This window comes from Trematomus bernacchii, unplaced genomic scaffold (assembly GCF_902827165.1).
Source record: "Trematomus bernacchii unplaced genomic scaffold, fTreBer1.1, whole genome shotgun sequence".
Lineage (NCBI taxonomy): Eukaryota > Metazoa > Chordata > Actinopteri > Perciformes > Nototheniidae > Trematomus > Trematomus bernacchii.
Window position 1 is genome coordinate 12,632,751 of NW_022987727.1, and position 20,182 is coordinate 12,652,932.

At 40.2% G+C, this 20,182-nt stretch overlaps 1 protein-coding gene across 2 annotated transcripts in view; it reads left to right on the top strand.

The window, feature by feature from the left end:
• The first annotated feature begins 1,885 nt into the window (after positions 1 to 1,885).
• Positions 1,886 to 20,182, top strand: part of itchb (itchy E3 ubiquitin protein ligase b) — a 33,644-nt gene continuing 15,347 nt past the window's right edge. Inside the window, exons 1-11 of one of the 2 annotated variants that reach the window (XM_034144844.1) lie at positions 1,886 to 2,029; positions 8,038 to 8,130; positions 11,410 to 11,551; positions 13,682 to 13,806; positions 14,877 to 15,011; positions 15,448 to 15,493; positions 15,591 to 15,778; positions 16,540 to 16,984; positions 18,123 to 18,218; positions 19,356 to 19,530; positions 20,082 to 20,151. In XM_034144844.1, coding sequence (XP_034000735.1) covers positions 8,061 to 8,130; positions 11,410 to 11,551; positions 13,682 to 13,806; positions 14,877 to 15,011; positions 15,448 to 15,493; positions 15,591 to 15,778; positions 16,540 to 16,984; positions 18,123 to 18,218; positions 19,356 to 19,530; positions 20,082 to 20,151 — 1,492 coding nt within the window. In that variant the 5' untranslated portion in view covers positions 1,886 to 2,029; positions 8,038 to 8,060. The remainder of the gene's footprint in view (positions 2,030 to 8,037; positions 8,131 to 11,409; positions 11,552 to 13,681; positions 13,807 to 14,876; positions 15,012 to 15,447; positions 15,494 to 15,590; positions 15,779 to 16,539; positions 16,985 to 18,122; positions 18,219 to 19,355; positions 19,531 to 20,081; positions 20,152 to 20,182) is intronic. The other variant, XM_034144845.1, reaches the window with a different exon arrangement.

Sequence of the window (20,182 nt, forward strand, 5' to 3'; positions counted from 1 at the left end):
ACTGACCAACCCCGACCACTGAGCTGCAGGCGTCAAGCTGTGAGCAGCAGCATGCGTAGTTCCTGTTCGCTCTTTCAAAATAAAACATTTACCGGGAAAGACAAATAGAAGCAAAGAAGTGTTGTGGCAAACTAACAGCCACAAAAAACACAATCAAGGTGGCAAAACTAAACTGCCCAAAATTGCTTTGTGAAAAATACAGTATTTTCTACCGTGAACAAAGATAAAGTGTATGCACTAGTTTACAAATACATTTCATAAATATCACTTTTTTTATTTATATTTAGGAGCATGGTTAAGAGTTAAAAGCTTAATAAGATATGTTCTACCCTATGGTTCTACCTCAGTATGAACACACTGATATCAGCATGAATTGGATTCACGATCAACTGTTGAGGGAAAGAAAGAACACAATTGGTAGAATAATAAAAAAGGAAATTATGAAATAGAGAAATCAGTTGACAATGCTTTCTAAAGATACTATATTTAATTTTACATCTTTCCCCAGTGACACATTTCTAGCCTTTTATTTTGACGGTAAAGTACAACTTCCGGTATCACTCAGATTCTCTCTGTGGGTCTCACATTGCAAAAAGGCTTTGATTATAATAATTGAAAGGCTGCTGATTAATATCTTGTTACGTTGGGTAAGTGGTTGTTTTAAAAAACCGGCCAGTACAGACAACATATGAAAAGATTACACAGATATTATGTGCTGAAAATATTTAATTCACCTCCCCTACAGAACATATAGTCAAGATAATTACTTTGTCCCACACACAAATAACCATTAAGTAAAAACATAAATAATAATTGTAAATAAATAAAAAAAGTTTCTTCCCAAGTGCAATTTCAGTAAAAGACTGATGTTTTCAATCCATTGTAATTTCATATAATTTTATATTGGTTACAAAAAACCAAAACAGGGAAAATGCTTTATCATTCAATTATTTAGAAAGCTTTCAATGTCCTTATTAAAGATCCAATATTGATTAAATTAAATTAAATTATGGTCTGTGTCTGCAACATAGTAATTTGTCTGAAGAGTACAACAATGCCCTCTGCTGTTTTCAGTCGGTGACAGTTTTACTGCAGTGTCTACAAATACAGCAAAAATCAACATTTAGAAGCAAGAGAAAATAATAAGTCATTCCTTTAACATTAGGTAAAAGTTAGTATAAAACGAGTCTGATATTCCTAAATGATACTACTGTTTTATTTTTAATTAATGATGCCTTTACGTGCTGCTGGGAAATGTTTTAACATAAAGTTGCTGCTGTATCAGGTCACAAAGATGTATCTCGACAAGAAATAGGCCCATATTTGTTATTCTTTGCTTTTCTTACCTAGGTTGGCAAGAATGTCTTGTTGAACTTTAGAGGACCATGGCCTGTGTGTCTATCCCAGCTAGATATAAACAATAATACATCACAGCAGCAGGACACAAAGATGTTTCTGCAGTTGCAATAATTCGTTTATGTAACTCCAATAGGTCTTAAAATGGAGTGGACAATTATAGAAGTCAGGCAATGCAAAAACATGTATTTCTAAATTATTATTTAAGATGTGTGACATTTTGATCAGCAATATTTAATTATATGTATAAATAACAACTGATGTCCTTTTATTTATGTTTAAGCCTGCTTCAGACAACAAATATTCAATTTAATACTGTCTATTATTTCCTTTTCACTGAACAATACAACGAAAAACACTTCAATGAAACTGTTTGATGCCAAGCCATTCAGTTTTTCAAAGCTACAGTATTTCATGAAGTCGCAACAAGGACCTAAATGCATCAGCATGTTTACGGGCCCTTCATTGGTCTATCCTGCTCCAACTCTGGTCCAATCACATGCCAGAGGGGGAGAACCATGCGCCCCACCTTGTTTCGATCACGTGACGCGAGCTTACGAAGATGGTGGAAGTTTCTTCTTCCTTGAAGTGAAGCTCCGACTGAATCCTAAACACCGAGGGCTAGGAGTTCACTGCAGCGTTACCAGTTTGGGTTTATATACTTTAAAATAGGGTAAGTTACTACGAATTATCTATCAGCGTTGCTATTTCTTTACCATAGCCGGTGAACTTTGGGATTTCCAGCCAGCCATTATGATGACACGAGCTAGTAGCTAGCAGCTAGCCCGGCTGTGATGGCAGCAGGCTGTCAGAGCTGGTGACCAGCTGACATTCAACATGTACCCAGCAACTCTTGACAGCACACTGCCACAGCAAATACACACACTGTTGAACCTAAATGCAGTCTGTTAGCTAACCTGTACATACTGTTCGTCTCTGTACGGCTAACTGAGTTGCGTTAGCTCCTTATCCAATCCTATTTGGATTAAATTATGTAACCTTTACCAAGCGTAAATAAGTGTAGCCTGCCAAAAAGGAAATGTGCGTATGAGGTATAATGATTATAAAACGCTGTCAATAATTAGCGCACCTGCTAGCTACTGGTAAGATGGACTTAACGGTGTGGCAGTTGTTTTTCCCTAGCTACTTGTTCGTATATGTAGCAAAACAGCACGACTAATCCAATTTAAACGGACATTTGCTAGTTTGGCTTTGTCGCGCTCTTCGGTAAAAGTATATTCTTTGTAGTACACAAAATACTTTTAGGGGCCACTCCTCAATACGACATATATATATATATATATATATATATATATATATATATATATATATATATATATATGACATCCATGTCAAGCTGCTAAGCTAACTGAAACTACATTACAGTTTCCACCCTCATGTATGTTCTATTTTATTATAAATGACATGCAACAGAATCATACATATACAATACACAAAGTGGCCAGTGGTATATCACTTTAGACAAAACTATTATAAAGCATACAGATACTGTATGTCTTCCTAGCCTTGGAAAGAAGCTCCACAATTTGTTCAACAATTTAAACAATTTTGCTCAAATCTATCAAAGTTATTTAAGTTCAAATGTTGTCTTTTTTTAATGAAACCAAACAACCCATTTCTTCATAATCATTTATGTTTAACGTCTTCAAGCATGCAATACATATTTAGCTGATGTAAGCACAATTGTTGAATCTCTAACAAATGGCTGTTCAGCTGATACAACTATTTCCTAAACAGCGTCCCCCACCACAACCAATTCTCCCTGCAGAGTTTTATCTCCTTGGATACATGTATTAATATAGGAGCAACCGATAAGCAAATAAGGGAAGAGACAGATGTTTTATTGTCACAGTTATTATGCGTCAGCAACTTGGAGAGTTGTTAGGTCCTCTTCAATTACGGTTGTTATTTACAGGCAAATGTTTAGTCATGAAGGGAGGCTGGTTTCTGTTTCCTGGGTGTCCCTCCTGAAATGTTTTGGCTATTAATAATCCATCAATATAACATCTCCTAACCTGAATGACATAAGTCATGTTTGAGAACTAGTTCAGGATTTTATCAAGTGTTCAGTCATTCAAGACATACAGGAGATGCTATTGTTGTGTACTTCAAAACAAAAAGATGAAACCAGGAATGACCGTATGAACAGTGATTCACATCAGAACAGACTCTTGTATGCTGTTTCCTTTAAGCATCACAATAGAAGAACCGGTTTGTCTCTTTGTTATGATAAATGTAGTCTCCATGACTGTATGTTTTGGCACCCTGCACTATCGTTTCGTCTTTGAGTCATGGTGTTAACAGTTAATGAGTTAACCAGTTAAAGAAGACGATACGCAGCCTAGAAAATGGGGAAATGTAAGCTCAAATTCAATTTAACATGCCTCATAGAACCAACAATTAAAATTGACTGGCCTGTGGATGGATGTTATTAAGCTGGTTAAAAAAAGTCAAAGTCAAAGCAGGACAATGAGGAGTTTAATATTCAGAGAATACTCTCATCTAAAAACTGCAGACAGCCTGATGGCGAGGCTGCAAAGTCAGCGGTTGCTATGAATTATTGACAGAAACTAAAGCAGTAGCCAAAGTGAAAGTTTACCCAGGAGCTCCTCACTTCTTTCTGCCCTGCCATGTGCATACTGGAAAAAGTTAGACAGAGGATAATGCATTATTCAGTGACGCACAGAACCAGGTTCGAGGAAAGATCACAGGATATTCCTGCCAGTGATCCTTTAAAGGAGAGGTGTCATGCTTTTCCGGTTATTACCCGTCCCCTTGTGTGTTATGAAGGTTTTTATGCATGTAAACGGTGTGCAGAGTCAAAACCCTCAAAGTACACCCTATAGCGAGTAAAACTCTAACACAGAAAATACCTCCCCAAAACGCCTCGTTGGAGATACGTCATTGTCCATTTGATTCTTCCGGGACGGCATGATGTCAAGCCGTACCCGGAACGAAATGGACCAATCCGTGGAGCCGTTACGTTATGTCCGCGGAGCCGTTACCTTAAGCCCCCGCTGATTGGTCCAAATTGACCAATCCACGGACTTCCTCACACACACATCTGTGTGCAGGGAGCAGGCAGCTCAGCTGATTTCTCCTCCCTGGCTGCAGGCTGATAACAGACAGTTGGGATCGCGGCAAAATTCTCTCTGCAGACCCATTCTCGCAGCGTTTATCAACCTTTTTCTTACTCAATATCAAGCCACACTTATTGTTTTTACTTCGGATGTGAGTTTGTGTGTGCTCAGGATAGGGCTGTGCAATTAATCATATTTTAATCGCAATTACGATTTTGGCCTGCCACAATTATGAAAACAACATAATCGAAAAAAACAATTATTTAGCTTTGCTAGGTTGTGACAGTGCACTGCAACATATTTGATCTAATTAATTTTGGTCTCATTTATTTGTATTTATCATATTTATATATGTTTAGTAGCTTGTGGAAGTGCGCTCCAAAATATTTGTTGATCTTGTTTATTGGTATTTATTATTTTGATATTTATTTAAATGTATCATTTATTTTTGTATTGGTTTTTCAGTTGAATTATACGTTCAGGGTAAGCATAAGACAACATCTACAGATGCAAGTGTTTCTATGTGTTTAGTAAGGCTGCACCTTAACACTCTTTTAATGACCATTTAACCTGTTATATAATCTTCTAGATACATCATTTGGTATTTAAAATGTCACAAAACAATAAGAAAATGTCCATCCCTGACTCCAGAGTCCAAGTTGAAGTCTTAAAATCTCATCAAAAATGACTTTGAGGGCTTCACAATTAATCTAGATGCTTTCTAACTCACAATATTAAAATGTCAGGAAGTACAGTATTTTTAAAGGGGCCCTATTATGTTAATTTTCAGGTTCATATTTGTATTTTGTGCCTCTACTGTGACATGTTTAGATGCTTTAATGTTCAAAAAGTTATTTATTTTTGTCATACTGCATGCGCACCTCTTTTCACCCTCTGTCTGGAGGCGTGTGGCGCAGTGGATAGAGCCTTGGTGTTGGGATCAGGGGGTCACAGGTTCAAACCCCACTGCAGTCACCATGTCGTTGTGTCCCTGGGCAAGACACAAATTGCTCCTGTGGGAGTTGTCCACAGTATTGAGTATGTAAGTCGCTTTGGATAAAAGCGTCTAACAAGTAACATGTAATGTCTGAAACAGAGCCCATTCTGCTCTGATTGGTTAGCTGGCCAGCTCTGTTGTGATTGATCATAATAGGGCCCCTTTTAAAGGCTGAATATCTATTAAATATGTGTTTAAAGTATTGTGGAGCTGCCTAGATATCACAACCTTCACGTCATATTCAACTTAACCAAACAGATTGGTTTGGTACAGATCATCCTAAAAAAATCCAATCATAATAATTTCATATATTTTTCAATGAGAATGACAATCACGATGCAAAAATGTTAAACCTGCCAATATTTTTAATCAAATCTCAATACCAATATCAGTAATGGCAACTAGTTATTTTTTCCGAATTGATAAATTAACAAAATAGTTTGCAATCATTGTTCTGTTTGACTAATTTATTCGTCAACTAATGTTGCATCTCTAGTGCTATTTATTCGGTTAGGACATCATATCAACTAATTGGTGGTCTTGTTTATAGGGTGTTGCTAAGAGGCAGGGAAATGTAGGAAGAGTAGGAGTAGAAGATATGGTTTTTGAGGGAAAACTGTATCTGCTCCAGCCCCGTTGTAACCTCATATACCTAGATAATGATGGATACATGTATTTTTCAGAGCCGCTTGTAGGTACAGTATAACCCTTATACATGTGGTTGTTTAAGGATGTGTAGATACTGTTGTGGCTCTATTTGCAGTCAGGTGTATTTGGCTCTCAGGCACAGAGCAGCAGCCTAGGCACAAGCTGTATTCTTCAAAGTGGAAGCTGCACTGCAGAAAGTTTTATACAGGCAGTATTTCACAGACTGCAGGCCTGACCTTTGTCTTCCTTTTAGTATCTTTTTATTACCTTCAATGATGGTGCAATGTTCACATCTGTGATGTCACTAAATGCATTTGGAGGACACTTTGGTCCCAGGGGAAGTAGAAAGAGGAGAGTTACATGTCAGAAAGATACAGTAAACAGGGTAAATTAAAAATGATTGTGGCTCGGGGAGATATGCTTGATTATATTTTATGGCTGGTTCCTACTCTGAGCAGCAGCAGACGGAAATGATATGGCTACAGGCAAAACACGGGCACGTACTGATTTGGATGTGCACATGAGGTCATTTCGAGGCAACAGGAAGAACATAATTGTGTTTCTCATGTTAGCAACAATTTATAGTTGTATACATCATAACTTGCTTTTCGGGTGTTTGTTAAGTAAGGGATAATGTGCATGAAATTATCCTGCTTATTACAAGGCCACGACTAAATAAACGACTTGACTCACAATATTGATAAAAAATAATTTAATTGATTTTAAAATGATTGTATTGCATCCTCTAAGAAAAACATAGTCCGTTCCCATGCGCACCAATGGTGTCAACCTCGGCAACAGCAACTTAACTCCAAACAACGGCAGCACTGATCAAGGTTTTCTGTAACTGTCCAAGTCTGTTCACATTTAATTTTTATTTACAGGTTTTTAACTGTTACTTCCTGTCTGTCTGTCTTCTTCTGCGGATTCCTTTGACGTCCAGTGCTCTGTCTTTTATCCTCTTTCCTTCTCTGGCGCTGTTTTTCTATTCTTTACTGGGGACAGTTTAGCCATCATGAATCCAATGTTCCGTGCTCTCCACAAACATAAAAGTGAATGTTCAAAAAGTATTCCATAATGTTTTCTGATGGAGAGAACTAATGATTATTGTCCACAGCTGATGTTAAATCAATTAGTCTTATTTCTGATGTGACTGCACATAGTTCCTCAATCCTCCTAAGCAACGGTCATGTTATGCTTAGCAGTGGTCTGTTAGCAAATATTAACAACCTCTGAAATGTCCAAAATGACCAATCAGAATCTAGTATTCATCTAAGCAGTGTAATAATGTTAATTCATTTTGAACCACACTTGGTTTTAATACTTAGTTGAAAACTGGATGGTTATCATAATGAGTCACTCATATATATGTTTTATAATTTTTTCCACCCATAAATCATACAGAAAAAAACTATTGCCCTATTTCAAATTAAACATAACCCCCTCCCCCACCCAAACACTACACACACCACTCAAATAAGTTTATATTAACAATGTGCCAATAACACAACAGCTAATACAAATCTGTTTCGATGTACATATTCTCCGTATGTTGTTTAGTACAAGCAAACAGTTTTAGAAGTTTTACAATAACAAAACTAAAGGAAAGGGAAAACGCAAACAATACATACATACAAAAACAATCAAGTCCAGTCCATACATTTCCAAAAGTGTTCCCAAATTGTTCCGATATTATGTTGAATTAAAGCAATGTTATGTATACATATTTCTATAAGCAGGAGTAAGCTTGTGTAGTTGGTGAAACAGAAAGTCTTACATTAATACTGTTGGGATGTCTTTATTAACTTGTTGAAACTTAGAAGTGTCATCGTTGCAAGTCTTGCATATTATGGGCTTTAGTTTAATGACGTCATGTGTGGCAGCAGTGTGAAAGTGATATGTCTCCACTCTAATGATGTGTTTTCTGTGCTGCAGGCCTTCAGCCCAGCCCCTATGTCATGGCAAGTGGAGTCACCAAGCCGGGCCCTTCCAACGGTCACCCTATGAAGGCACAGCTACAAATCGTTGGTAAGTCTTTGTCAAAATCAACACATTTTCTAAATGGTGCACGTACCTTTCCCATTTTCCCATTCCTATTTGACCTTTTCTGTCAAAAGATAATAAAAGCCCTCAATAAAAAAAGAAAAGCACAGCAGGTGCTACTACTACAATAAATGCTGGCTGTATTCCTTTTAGCTGCTTCAGTTTCAGGGTCCTGCTTTAGTGCATGCTGGCTCACTGTCACAGCTTACAGGGACATGCAAAGGCCCTGACACACCAAACTAACATCAATAGAAACTGGAATCCGTTCTGCAGAAATACAAGCCGATGTTTTGATACAAACCTTGAACCAAAGCAGCCACCATTTACTTTCATTCTAGACGTCAATGGTATTGTGAAAATATCATTTTATTAGAATGATCAGATGAGATGAAGATGGACAATGGAAAGAGACTCTGTGTTTGCCCTTTTGACTTCAGTCTTTGTAGTCCCTGCTTTTGTTTCTCCTCCTGTGTGCATTTCACTTGAGCTGAACAGCCAATTAGAGTGATGCATTTTGCCGTGTCAGCCTGCTATAGCTTACAGAGTAAATGTTTGGCCACCAATTATGGCGCATTTCCACTACAGCGCGGAGCTCGCTTTAAGCGTGCCGAGCCGTGCGGGGCCCGTTTTTGGTTGCGTTTCCACTACACGGCCTCGCTCGGCTCCGCTCGGTATGGCTAGGCCTCGTTAGGACTGGCTCACTTTATGGCGCATTTCCATTACAGTTTAGGAACTGGGGTAGTATCTATAGTAACGCAGTGTCGGCGGAGCCGTGACGTGATCTTCAGAGATCCCCAGAAAAACAACACAGCCGTTAGCTGTTAGCACTCAGAGCTCACAGCTCCTCATATCTGTTCAGAAACTAGACAAAAGTTAAACAAGTACAAACCACAGACTGTCTGTGTCATGGCGAATACAGTCGCTGCTTTATTTATGTCTGTATAGGCCGTTGTTGTGAGTGTGGACGGTCGGAGCATATACTGTGTTAGCTTAGCCAATCTCCATCTAGAAAAACACGCATTTTAAAAGGTTTTTCGCCTGCCGTCTGTCTGCAGACTTGTCAAAGCATTAATTCATGGTTTTTACTAACCGGTATCAGTATGTTGTTACTTCGGCATAATTTTGAAACGTGTATTACAATTAAATCACGGTCAAATATGTCCATCTTGTTGTAGTTGTAGCCCCCTTGCCAGCGATGCTCTCTCTAGTTTAGCATACTCAGCCCGACTCAGCCTCGTTGTCTCTGGCCCTAGACCCACGATTTTATGAGGCCAGAAAAACTGTGAATTAGGACCCGCCGGCCGGTACTAGGCCAAGTGGAAACGCAACCAAAGACGGGCCGCTGACGTCACAGCCCTCTTAAACCGTGCTCCGCGCTGTAGTGGAAACGCGCCATTAGTGTAGTACCGGCTAGCGGGTACTATTTCACAGTTTTCTGGCCCCATAAAATCGAGGTTCTTTCCGGGCCAACAACTAGGCTGAGTCGGGCTGAGTATGCTAAACTAGAGAGAGAATCGCTGGCAAGGGGGCTACAACTACAACAAGATGAACATATTTTACCGTGATTTAATTGTAATACACGTTTCAAAATGATGCCGAAGTAACAACATACTGATACCGGTTAGTAAAAACCATGAATTAATGCTTTGACAAGTCTGCAGACAGACGGCAGGCGAAAAACCTTTTAAAATGTGTGTTGTCTAAATGGAGATCGGCTAAGCTAACGCAGTGTATGCTCCGACCATCCACACTCACAACAACGGCCTACAGACATAAATAAACCAGCGACTGTATTCGCCATGACACAGACAGTCTGTGGTTTGTACTTGTTTAACTTTTGTCTAGTTTCTGAACAGATATGAGGAGCTGTGAGCTGTGAGCTCTGAGGGCTAACAGCTAACGGCTGATGTTGGTTTTGTGTTTCGCATTGAAGATGACGTCACGGCTCCGCCTACACTGCATTACTATAGTTACTGCCCCAGTTCCTAAACTGTAATGGAAATGTGCCATAAAGTGAGCCGGTCCTAACAAGGCCTAACAAGGCCTAGCCATACCGAGCGAGGCCGTGTAGTGGAAATGCGCCATTAGAGCATTGATGGTTTGACCCCCCCCTCCCATGCACGCAACACGTATCTGTCCTAAAGCAAGATACTCAATCCCAAATTGTTCCCGTAGGCGTGTCTAACAGTGTGATCTTTGAAGAAGTCTTTGTGAGTCACACTAAATAAAAGTGTCACCTAAAATAAAATGTAATGTAATGGACACACTGCAAAAACATTGCCATCATCGAATCCTCCAACTTGATCAACATTCTATAATTGGCTTGGTGTGTCAGGGCCTTAATGTGACTGAGCCATCTTTAGTAACACTTGTGCTTGTCCTACCATGAAATGTCAACATGTCTGTTAAAGGCCTGTTGTGAGAAATAACACAAGGCCTGTCTTCTTAGCTCTATTTCTTTTAAATTAGCACTGTCAACATGAACGTGTTATCGTTTACACATTTACGGTTGCAATTTATCTGAAGACCTCAATGTGTCCAAAAGAAAATCTACGCACATTTATCACATTAGGTTTGACGCTGACTTCCTCCCGTAATTCCAGTGAGGATTTTTACCATGTATTGCATGGCAGTGAAAATGCAAAGATTTAGCAAAAGCTACATGTATTGCACTGACTGGAGAACACTGGACATCAGTGAGAACCAGGGTGTAACGGCACTCGTTTGCTTTGGGTCTGGTGAAAACGGACGAGAGACATTTTGCCAAATCATGCGTTAGCCCTTATCTTGAAATTGCAAAGGATTGGGAAATTGCGGTCACAGTCATTATTGTAGAAAGAAACAGAAAGTGCTCACAATATGACAGTGGCAGCAACAATACTACCATACGAGCATGTGTGTGTGTAGTGCACAATATACAGAGGGGAATCACAGCGGCTCTCTGTGACAGCGGCTTTGTTGATATTTTGTGTCGCAAAAAAACCCCCACACCCCGTGTATTTGTTTTATCTCACCCCAAAATACAGGTAAATACTAGTGTTTTGATCTTCTGATTAATCAAAGATTATTTTAGTGATTAACGCAAAATGGTCTGTGGTTTGTTCGTTACTACATTGCCTAAGCTCCTGCCTCACCAGCTAAGTATACTGCTCACTGGTAAAATCCAGATTTTATTTTCCCTTGTTCTGCTTTTTCAGTATTAAAATGTTTTTCTTCACCACCATGACTAACTTTCCGCTGCACTCTTCCTTCTGCCTTTTTCAGTGCTATCTGCAAAGCTAAAAGAGAACAAGAAAAACTGGTTCGGCCCCAGTCCCTATGTGGAAGTGACAGTCGACGGCCAGTCCAAGAAAACTGAGAAATGCAACAACACCCACAGCCCCAAATGGAAGCAGCCGCTCACTGTGTGAGTCCAAGCACCAGCACTCATGATAATATGAACTTTGGTATTCTGTTGCTAACTCGTATAAGACCAGACTCGTGTCAAACTGTATTTTAAAATGCAAATGCTCGCTCTGCTCTGCTGACTGCATGCTTGGTTTGGGATAGGGAATTATAATGTTCGATTGTTCACAGAAAACATCTTGCAGGGCAATTTCCTCAGCTTTGATAAACATCTTACCCTTATTATTATTCACCCTAACATGTTAAATGTTACCAGTCTGGGTGTTCCCGATAGCTAAAAACCCTAAATCAGTTTTTTACAAATGCTTGTTTTTTTAGGTTTTACTCCAGCATATATTTGTGTGTGCACACATTGAAGTTAAAGAGACCCTATCCCTCTTTTTGGGGTTTTCCCTTTCCTGTAGTTTGTTTTATTGGTTTGTGCATGTTAAGGGTCTGCAAAGGCTAAAATCACATAGTTCCTTCCAGAGGGAGTTTCTCTCCCACACCCCGCTGAAACAGAAGTAGTTGGAGTTTTATCAGTAATGGAGAATATATAGAAAGAGTATTTTTGCCTAATAAAGTTTAGAATCTTAACTGAAACAGAGAAAAGGTGAGGTAGAAGTCAAAGGGAATGTAAAAGTCTGTTGATGTTGTTTGTGTCATAAACGGTGGTGTCTGTTCACAAAACTTGCACATTTTCATCAGAGTTTAAAGGAAGGGATTGTTTAAAAGAAGGGATTGCGAAACCATTGTTTCCCATTTAGCCTTTCTGAAGAACTATATCTTGATAAATGACTGCTGACTGAACTATTTTGGCATTGCTCATCATCACTTCCTCAGAAAATCTGCCCAGACCTTGAAGAGTTTCTCCAAAGCATACAAACGCAGACTCCCTTATTATTGTATGAAATTGCCTGTGTAACATATGATTTCGATCGAGATGCTGGGCCTGCAGCAGTTTTCTTTTCCAGTGAGTCACCAGGAATTCAGGAAGGATTTTTTTCTCTGCAGTTAAAATGTCGAGTTCAGGATAATAGTGTGTACAGTTTAAAAGATAGATATGCTATCTGTAAGTGGTTTGCACTTAAATGTAAAATGCCTCACAGTGGTGAGAGTGTGTCCGGTTGATCTACAGGAATCCTGTTCCTAATTGATACTGTACACACACACACAACACAAGACTTCATACAGTCCTACATAGTCACACATCATGTCCTCTTAATTTTAGCCTTTCAAGGATCTTCTGACCTTCCCAATATAGAGTGCTCCAAGGTGACCTACTTATTGTGTAACAAGTGTTTACTATGGGATGTAATCAGACCTGACCCGACCAGGCTATAAATGATACATGAACTAACTCCTCTGTGATTACCTTTTAGAATATAGATAGTAATGAAAGTGGTAAGTCTGGCTAAGTTATGAGGAAAGAAATAAGTTATTTACATTAAAGCGGCCCTTTTATGCTTATTTCAGGTGAATATTTGTATTTTGTGCCTCTACTGTGAGGCGTTTGCATGCTTTAATGTTCAAAACGGTCTTTATTTTTCTCATACTGCCTGTTCTGTAGCACCTCTTCTCACCCTTTGTCTGAAACCAGAGCCCAGTCTGCTCTGATTGGTTAGCTGGCCAGCTCTGTTTTGATTGGGTTACCGCCTGAGATGTCCTGCCCCTTAGCCTATCATGTTGTTACATAGTGATTTTATTTTGTTACGGAAGTAAAAATCCAATCAATGCGTTTCAGGCAGGGGAGGGAGTGTGTGGGAGAGAAACTCCTTCTGGACGGAACTGTGGGATTTTAGTCTCTGCAGACTATTTACTACACAAAATCTATACAACACACTACAGGAAAGGAAAAACCCTAAAAGCATAATAGGGCCCCTTTAAAGTAAATGCCTCTAAAATGGGATGGTGGTGAAAGCTGTGAGATGAATCTAATTTTGTAAGCTGTTGTTAAGGGACTAGCAGTATCTCGCCAAAAAGAGAGAAATAGTGCTGCTCAGTGAAAGGCCTCTCAGCTTGAAACTGATTGTCGGTGAAGTCCTGATAGTAAGCCCCTACAGGGCTTTCTGAAATCAAATCCTCAGTGGACGTCTGTCCTCCGTTAGTATCGATGCATTGCTCGAATAAACTGAACCGTTTACTTCTACAGGATTGTGACTCCGTTCAGCAAACTGGTGTTCCGTGTGTGGAGCCACCAGACCCTGAAGTCCGACGTGTTGCTGGGCATGGCCACACTGAACGTCAGTGACACGCTCAAGTCTAACGAAATGAAAAGTGAGTGGGAATCATGTCTTTCCAACAGGTGTATTTATTCTGGTTTCTCAGCTAAATTTAATTTCATAAGGCTACAGTTAACAGATCATGAAAGTGTTATAATTTACCCTTTTGCACCTATCGGTTCCCATGACATCCCTAATGTTGTGTTATCTTTAGAAATGTGTAATCAGACACACATTGATCTAAGAATCCCATAACAACTTTGATGCTAAACAGTGCGTGTTCTGGTTTATCTCAGAGTGTAGGGGTGTTTCCTTTGTTTTCCTGAGAATGAGGCTACAACCAGCTACCCGCTTCCTCTTTCATTTATTTCACAAATGAAGAATGAACACGAGAGGTCTTGGCAAAGGCCTGTCTGGGATCTATCTGATGTGGTAGATGACAAAATGTAGAAAGTACATTTCAATTTTAATGAAAACATTTGAGGATGTTGAGGCTTCTTTTGTAACGAGTGAACCCTTAAATACAGAAAGTGTTTTAATGCCGACACGTGGTTTATCCGACTTTTTTAGAGTAAAAAGTATATGAATAAGGCACTTGACATTCCTGTAATAGGCAGCTGATTTTTGTCATCCCTTTTGCAATGGTAGATATTAGGTTATGTTTTATTCTTAGACCCTGTCCAGGTGTGTTTAAGACGGAGCTCTGGGTTCTTATTCACTTATTCCCATAACTGTTATAATAAAAAATTTGTCATTTGACATTTTTGGTATCATAATGTAGTACAAACATTTAGTAAGGACTAAAATTGCATCGCTAACCATGATTTTTCTAATTTATTTTTCTAATTTATTATAATTTAAAATTGAATTGCTCCCAACTGATAACAATAACATATATAATAAAGTTGGTATTTGTTGTGGTCCCCAAGTTGCTAGGATGTCAACCCATGGGTAACTTACCTATACATTAATTCCTAATGTTAACAATCTATTTGTACACGGCATTACCTACTGTCGGAGAATGCACCTTTTCTCAAGTTATGCCTGCATCATTATAGTAGGCGTAATATTTCACTTGCCATCGTCTCACTCGGACCATCTTGTGTTTGTGTGGTCTCTGTGTAGTTTCTGAGGTGGTGCAGACCTTACAGCTGTGTGCAGACAGAGACCAGTCCGATGTGGTGGGAGACCTCTCCGTCTGCCTGGACGGAATGACTGTCGACCCCGAGATGTTCGCCACGGCAGAGGCCGACCATCACAGTGAGTCACAGAGCCAAAGCCTGTTAGAATATTCTCAAATGTAGCTTTATTTGTTGTGAGAAAAAGTAATTTAGTCAAAAATGTCAGGAAAGTAAGAAATGAGCCCATTTCTAAATGTTTTTTAGAAATGCCAAATAATGTCTTTTAGAAATGCCAAATAATGTCTTTGTTCTGTTTAGAAAGAATAGGGGGAATCCATGGGTTCTAAAACATTTTATTCCCTGAGAATGGGAGTGTTTTTATTATTTCTACATGCTTGCCAAAATCTATTCCATATGCATAGCAAAGCCAGAAATGATAAAAAAAAATATACAAGCTAAAAAATGTCTAGTTGTATTATCATGAACTTCTGCTTAAAGACCCCTTGGGCAAAATGTGTAATAATGGGCTTTATGAATAAAATGTGAATGTTTTATGTTGTGTGTTTTTACTCCAGGTACATCAAACGGGGATTCCCAACCCAACGGGGATCATGTCACAAGGTGCAGTAGCTTCTCCTGTCTTCAGTTGATCTTAACGTGTCACCATTTAGAGTTTCTGATATTTGTATTAATCTCCGTGTGCTCTTCCTGCTCCCAGGCGGAGTCGAGACAGCTCCCCTGCTGTGAGCGTGGACGGCGTCGAGCACAGGTCTTCTCCCAGCGGACGGAGGTCGGTGCACAGCGCGGGGTCTCCCTCTGTGTCCTCAGGGGGCTCGAGGCCTCTACGACCCCCCCGGCCCTCCAGACCTCCTCCTCCAACCCCGCGCAGACCCGCCTCTTCACCAGGTCAGACATTTACTGAGGAACTAGACACTTTTCAACTGAGAATGGGAGAAAAGCAAAGGTCGAGTGCTGTTCTTCCTGACTGTGTAGTGTGTCACATAATAATTGATGTCAAACATTTACCCGCTAGCTAAATTGGAGTTGGGCCAAGACTCACAAACATGAGGAAACATTTGATGTAGCTGAGTCACACAAGGCAACACTGAGGAATAGCACAAACAATATGGTGGCAATGTGTCTGTGAAGGGAACAATACATCCTCAGCCCGCTTTGCTGAACATTTGTGTTTTTGTTCTATCGTTCCGGTTTATCTGCAAAATAATGATACATAAGTAAGTCTTAAACCCGGAAATGAGTTAGCATTTAAGCTCTTCCGGGTTTTATTATCTCAAAAACAATATTTTTTTTAATGCGTTTCTGGTTAACATTCAATAACTTGGTAAATTAGCTTTTTACTTCTCCCGATTGCATTTACACCTTAATAATTATAAAAGTGGTATTTATGGTATAAGACATTACATTAATGGTAATATGTGGAGATTATCCTGCTGAACACAACGTGTAAGTATAATAAACATGTGCTTGCCACAGATCTTATTTTCCTATTAAATCCAATGGAAAGATCCCAATGGCTTTTGTCGAGGGAGAACTTGAAAAGCTAACTTCCGGGTCGGCAAACATATATATACGTCATCACTGCACCACTCTATCAGCCATCATAGTCTTATGATTTAACTCTCTGCAATGTCTGATTCTTTCCTCAGCATCTTCTAGTAATGGCTCTGCAACAGCTGACGGCAGTGACGGTCAGTCGGGTTCTGACACACCGGTTCGAACCCCGGCTTCAGGACCTTCACCGGCCTCAGGACCCTCACCGGCCTCAGGACCGTCACCTGCCTCAGGACCCTCACCTGCCCCAGGACCCTCACCGGCCCCTGGATCGAGTCCATCGGCGGGCTCGGAGAGGAACTCAACAGCGGCCCCCAGCTACGGGGCCGCTGCCTACAGCTCCGGGGCTGCTGCCCCCAGCTCCGGGGCTGCGGCCTCCAGCGCCGGGGCAGCGGCCTCCAGCGCCGGGGCAGCGGCCTCCAGTGCCGGGGCAGCGGCCTCCAGCTCCGGGGGTGCGGCCCCCAGACAGCCGGCCAGCAGCGTCACCCCTGCTGTCACTCCGAGTGTCCCCGCTGTCAGCACCGGGCCCCTGCCCCCAGGGTGAGCCATCTTTAATAATCTTTGCAGAAGAATTTAGGAAGGTTTGGGTCAAAGTCAAGTTAAAACGATATTAATCTATGCAAGTTTATTGTGCAATAGTAGTATTATAGTGCCAGACAACTTTATATATATATATATGTATAATGAATTGAGACAATGACGCAAATGAAAACTACAAAAACACAAACTTAAAGTGGACCTATCATGCTATATTTGAATAATATAGTGTAGGACCATACCTATATAAGGCATATTTATACTTTTTCTTTTTCAAAATACCAAACAGATCATGCATTTTAGCCATGCCTCATTTTCCTCAATTTGACAATTTCTAGCTCTGTTTTTGCAAGGGCAGATTCAGTGAGAACAGCACCATCTAGAGGCCTGGCATATGTACTACAGCGTCTCCAGCGCTTTCGAACGGCAATGGCCGTGGCTGTCTCCTCCTGATTGGTGGAGTTGGCCCAATAGCCGTAGCGCCACCGTCCTGACGTCAGGACAGTGTTCAAATCTGGATCAGTTTTTATCAGATCCGTTGCAGCCCCTTTTTAAGAGATTTGGGTATGGAGGAAAAGAGAGAGGGTTGTGTTTTCTGACACTTGGTGAGTTCCCTGGAACACCGGGGACACATATTCATGTATAAAAGACGTACAAAAGTGCATTTTGCATGATAGGTCCCCTTTAAGTAATACAAAGTTCAAAATGAGAAAAAAAGTTGATGAATCACTCAGAGGAGGATTACAGTAAGAGGGGTGTTTTGCAAATTGGGTCAGCTTTGAGACAAAAAGTTATTCAACTAAAAAAAAAACAGCACTGAGGCACAGTTTATTGAGCATTTCATATTTCCTGTGTGGATAAAGAGAGTGTGAGGATTGTCGGATTACCAGTTTGTTTGTTTGTTTAAGATCTTTTTCTTGTTGTCTCTATTGGGTTTCATTCAGCCTGCAATTCTGCAAATTCTCTTTAGAGCTCTTTTAGTGCGTCATTGTGACAACATCATAACCTTCACCGGCTAGCTGCTGCTTTTGTATTAGGTTGACTCATGTTGTGAATGTGTTTACATCCATCCATCACCTTAACGGCCGGGGCTGTGCACCATCACCTAATATCCTCCATCTTATTACCATGTTTAATCTAGGTGGGAGCAGAGGGTGGATCAGAACGGCAGGGTGTATTTTGTCGATCACGTGGAAAAGAGAACGGCGTGGGAACGCCCTGAACCACTGCCCCCTGGGTAAAAAGTCCTTCCCTTTACATTTTCTTTTAATGACAGATTGTTCTTTTGTCTGAAGTTTATTGGATTCTTTTCATAGGAAAGGAACTTTTCAATTAAGGGGTCTCTCAATCGTAACACTGGCTCATGCCTAGTTTTAAGATCTTCATTCTAACATTTCTAAGAAATACTCGTTTTAAGCCTCACTTTTATTCAACACTTTTCGTACACCTGGATCATAATTGATCAGAGAAAAAAGCATAGCTAAAAAACGGCAATTATTAATGTGCAACTGCTTGAAGCATTTAACCTGTTTTTAATTTGTTTAATTTGGAGAGGAGGGGGCGTGCGAATAATTCAGCTGCAATTAAAAACCTCCTGGAGAAGCTGACTTTTCATTATCTCTTGCTGCATCAAAACGCCACCAAACTCCATCTTTCGTTATTGTTTTGAATGAGAGACCCTTAGAAAATTACATATAGCGCAATTCATTACAGCTTGGACGATTTCTCACAGAAATCATCGAACAATGTTTTCTTTTGCCACATCTCATCATCACAATTCAGACTTAATTGATGCTGGCAGACAGAAAGCATTTAATCAGGACCGATTGTGTGAGGAAGACGGAAGAGATGGAATAAATGTATATTTGATAATATTCAAAAACTAGTCATTGTAAGTGTTTTCAGAGTTTAGGGACCTTGTCAGAAATCGCTACAGGGTAACTTTAACTGCCATATATTTTTTATTTCACACGCAGTTTGTCAATGCTGTTTGTCCTGATAAGTCATCAAATCCTACATATTAGTGCAGTGTAAGACTATATTGACTCTGATCTCTATCTGGGCTGTCTTAAGTGTAATTTGCTGAGAGCAGCATGTGGCTAGGTCCTGTGCCATGTTCATGTACCACATTGATTATTTACTTTAATCTGAAGCCTTGACGCATTTATTTATCCACGCTTTTTCCATACACCCCATTATACTGGTAGGGTGTCTGCAATACCACCATATTGTCTTTCTTAACACGTTTGCTCTTTTTCTCTTCCTCTTCAATGGGTGAAATAGTTTCAATAGGGCAGACTGATTTTGAGAGTCTTCTGTTTTTACCCATGCTCACTTTTCTCCTGCTGTGTTCCCTCGATGTATCCGTCCTCAGCTGGGAGCGTCGTGTCGACCAGATGGGGCGGGTCTACTTTGTCGATCACATGACCCGGACCACCACGTGGCAGCGCCCCACCATGGAGACGGTGCGTAACTATGAGCAGTGGCAGCACCAGCGCAGCCAGCTGCAGGGGGCCATGCAGCAGTTCAACCAGAGGTTCATATTCGGGGTGAGGACTTCCTCTTTGTCTTGTGATACAATGTGGTAATATAGGTTTTTATTAGCTAGACTAGCGCCGGCTCAGCCTGTAGAATCTTGGCTTTGGAACTGGAGGGTTGACGGTTCAACTTCCAATCTGACCAGTTACAAAGCGCCTGAACACTGCAGCCTCTAGCAACCTCCAATAATAACACATTTGTACATGTTTTTATGCACATATGTCCTTCTACTTCTCCTTCTTCTTCTTTGAGCAGCGTACTTGTTGTCCTGTGATAAAAAAAAAAAATGTGTCACCTCCACGAGTTTGCAAAATTGAGATGTTTTTACTGGAAATTCGGCTAATGCTGATGTTAGGTCTATGTTTGTGACGTTAGGTTAATGACAAACACTACCGCTTGTTAAACAACCAACTGGCTTTAAAATGTTACTGATATTTAACCCCTTATGTTATTTTTCTTTATGTGGAGTCACTTTATTTTCCGCATCAAAACGCAAAATATTGTAGATGTCTTTAAGATGCTTTGAGATTTATACAAAATATTCTTTCTCTCTGCTGTGCAGCTACAAGAGCAGGTCTCAGCCACTCAGAATAAGGAGTTTGATCCTCTCGGGCCTCTGCCACACGGATGGGGTAAGATCTTTTAAAGCTTTTTCAATTTAAA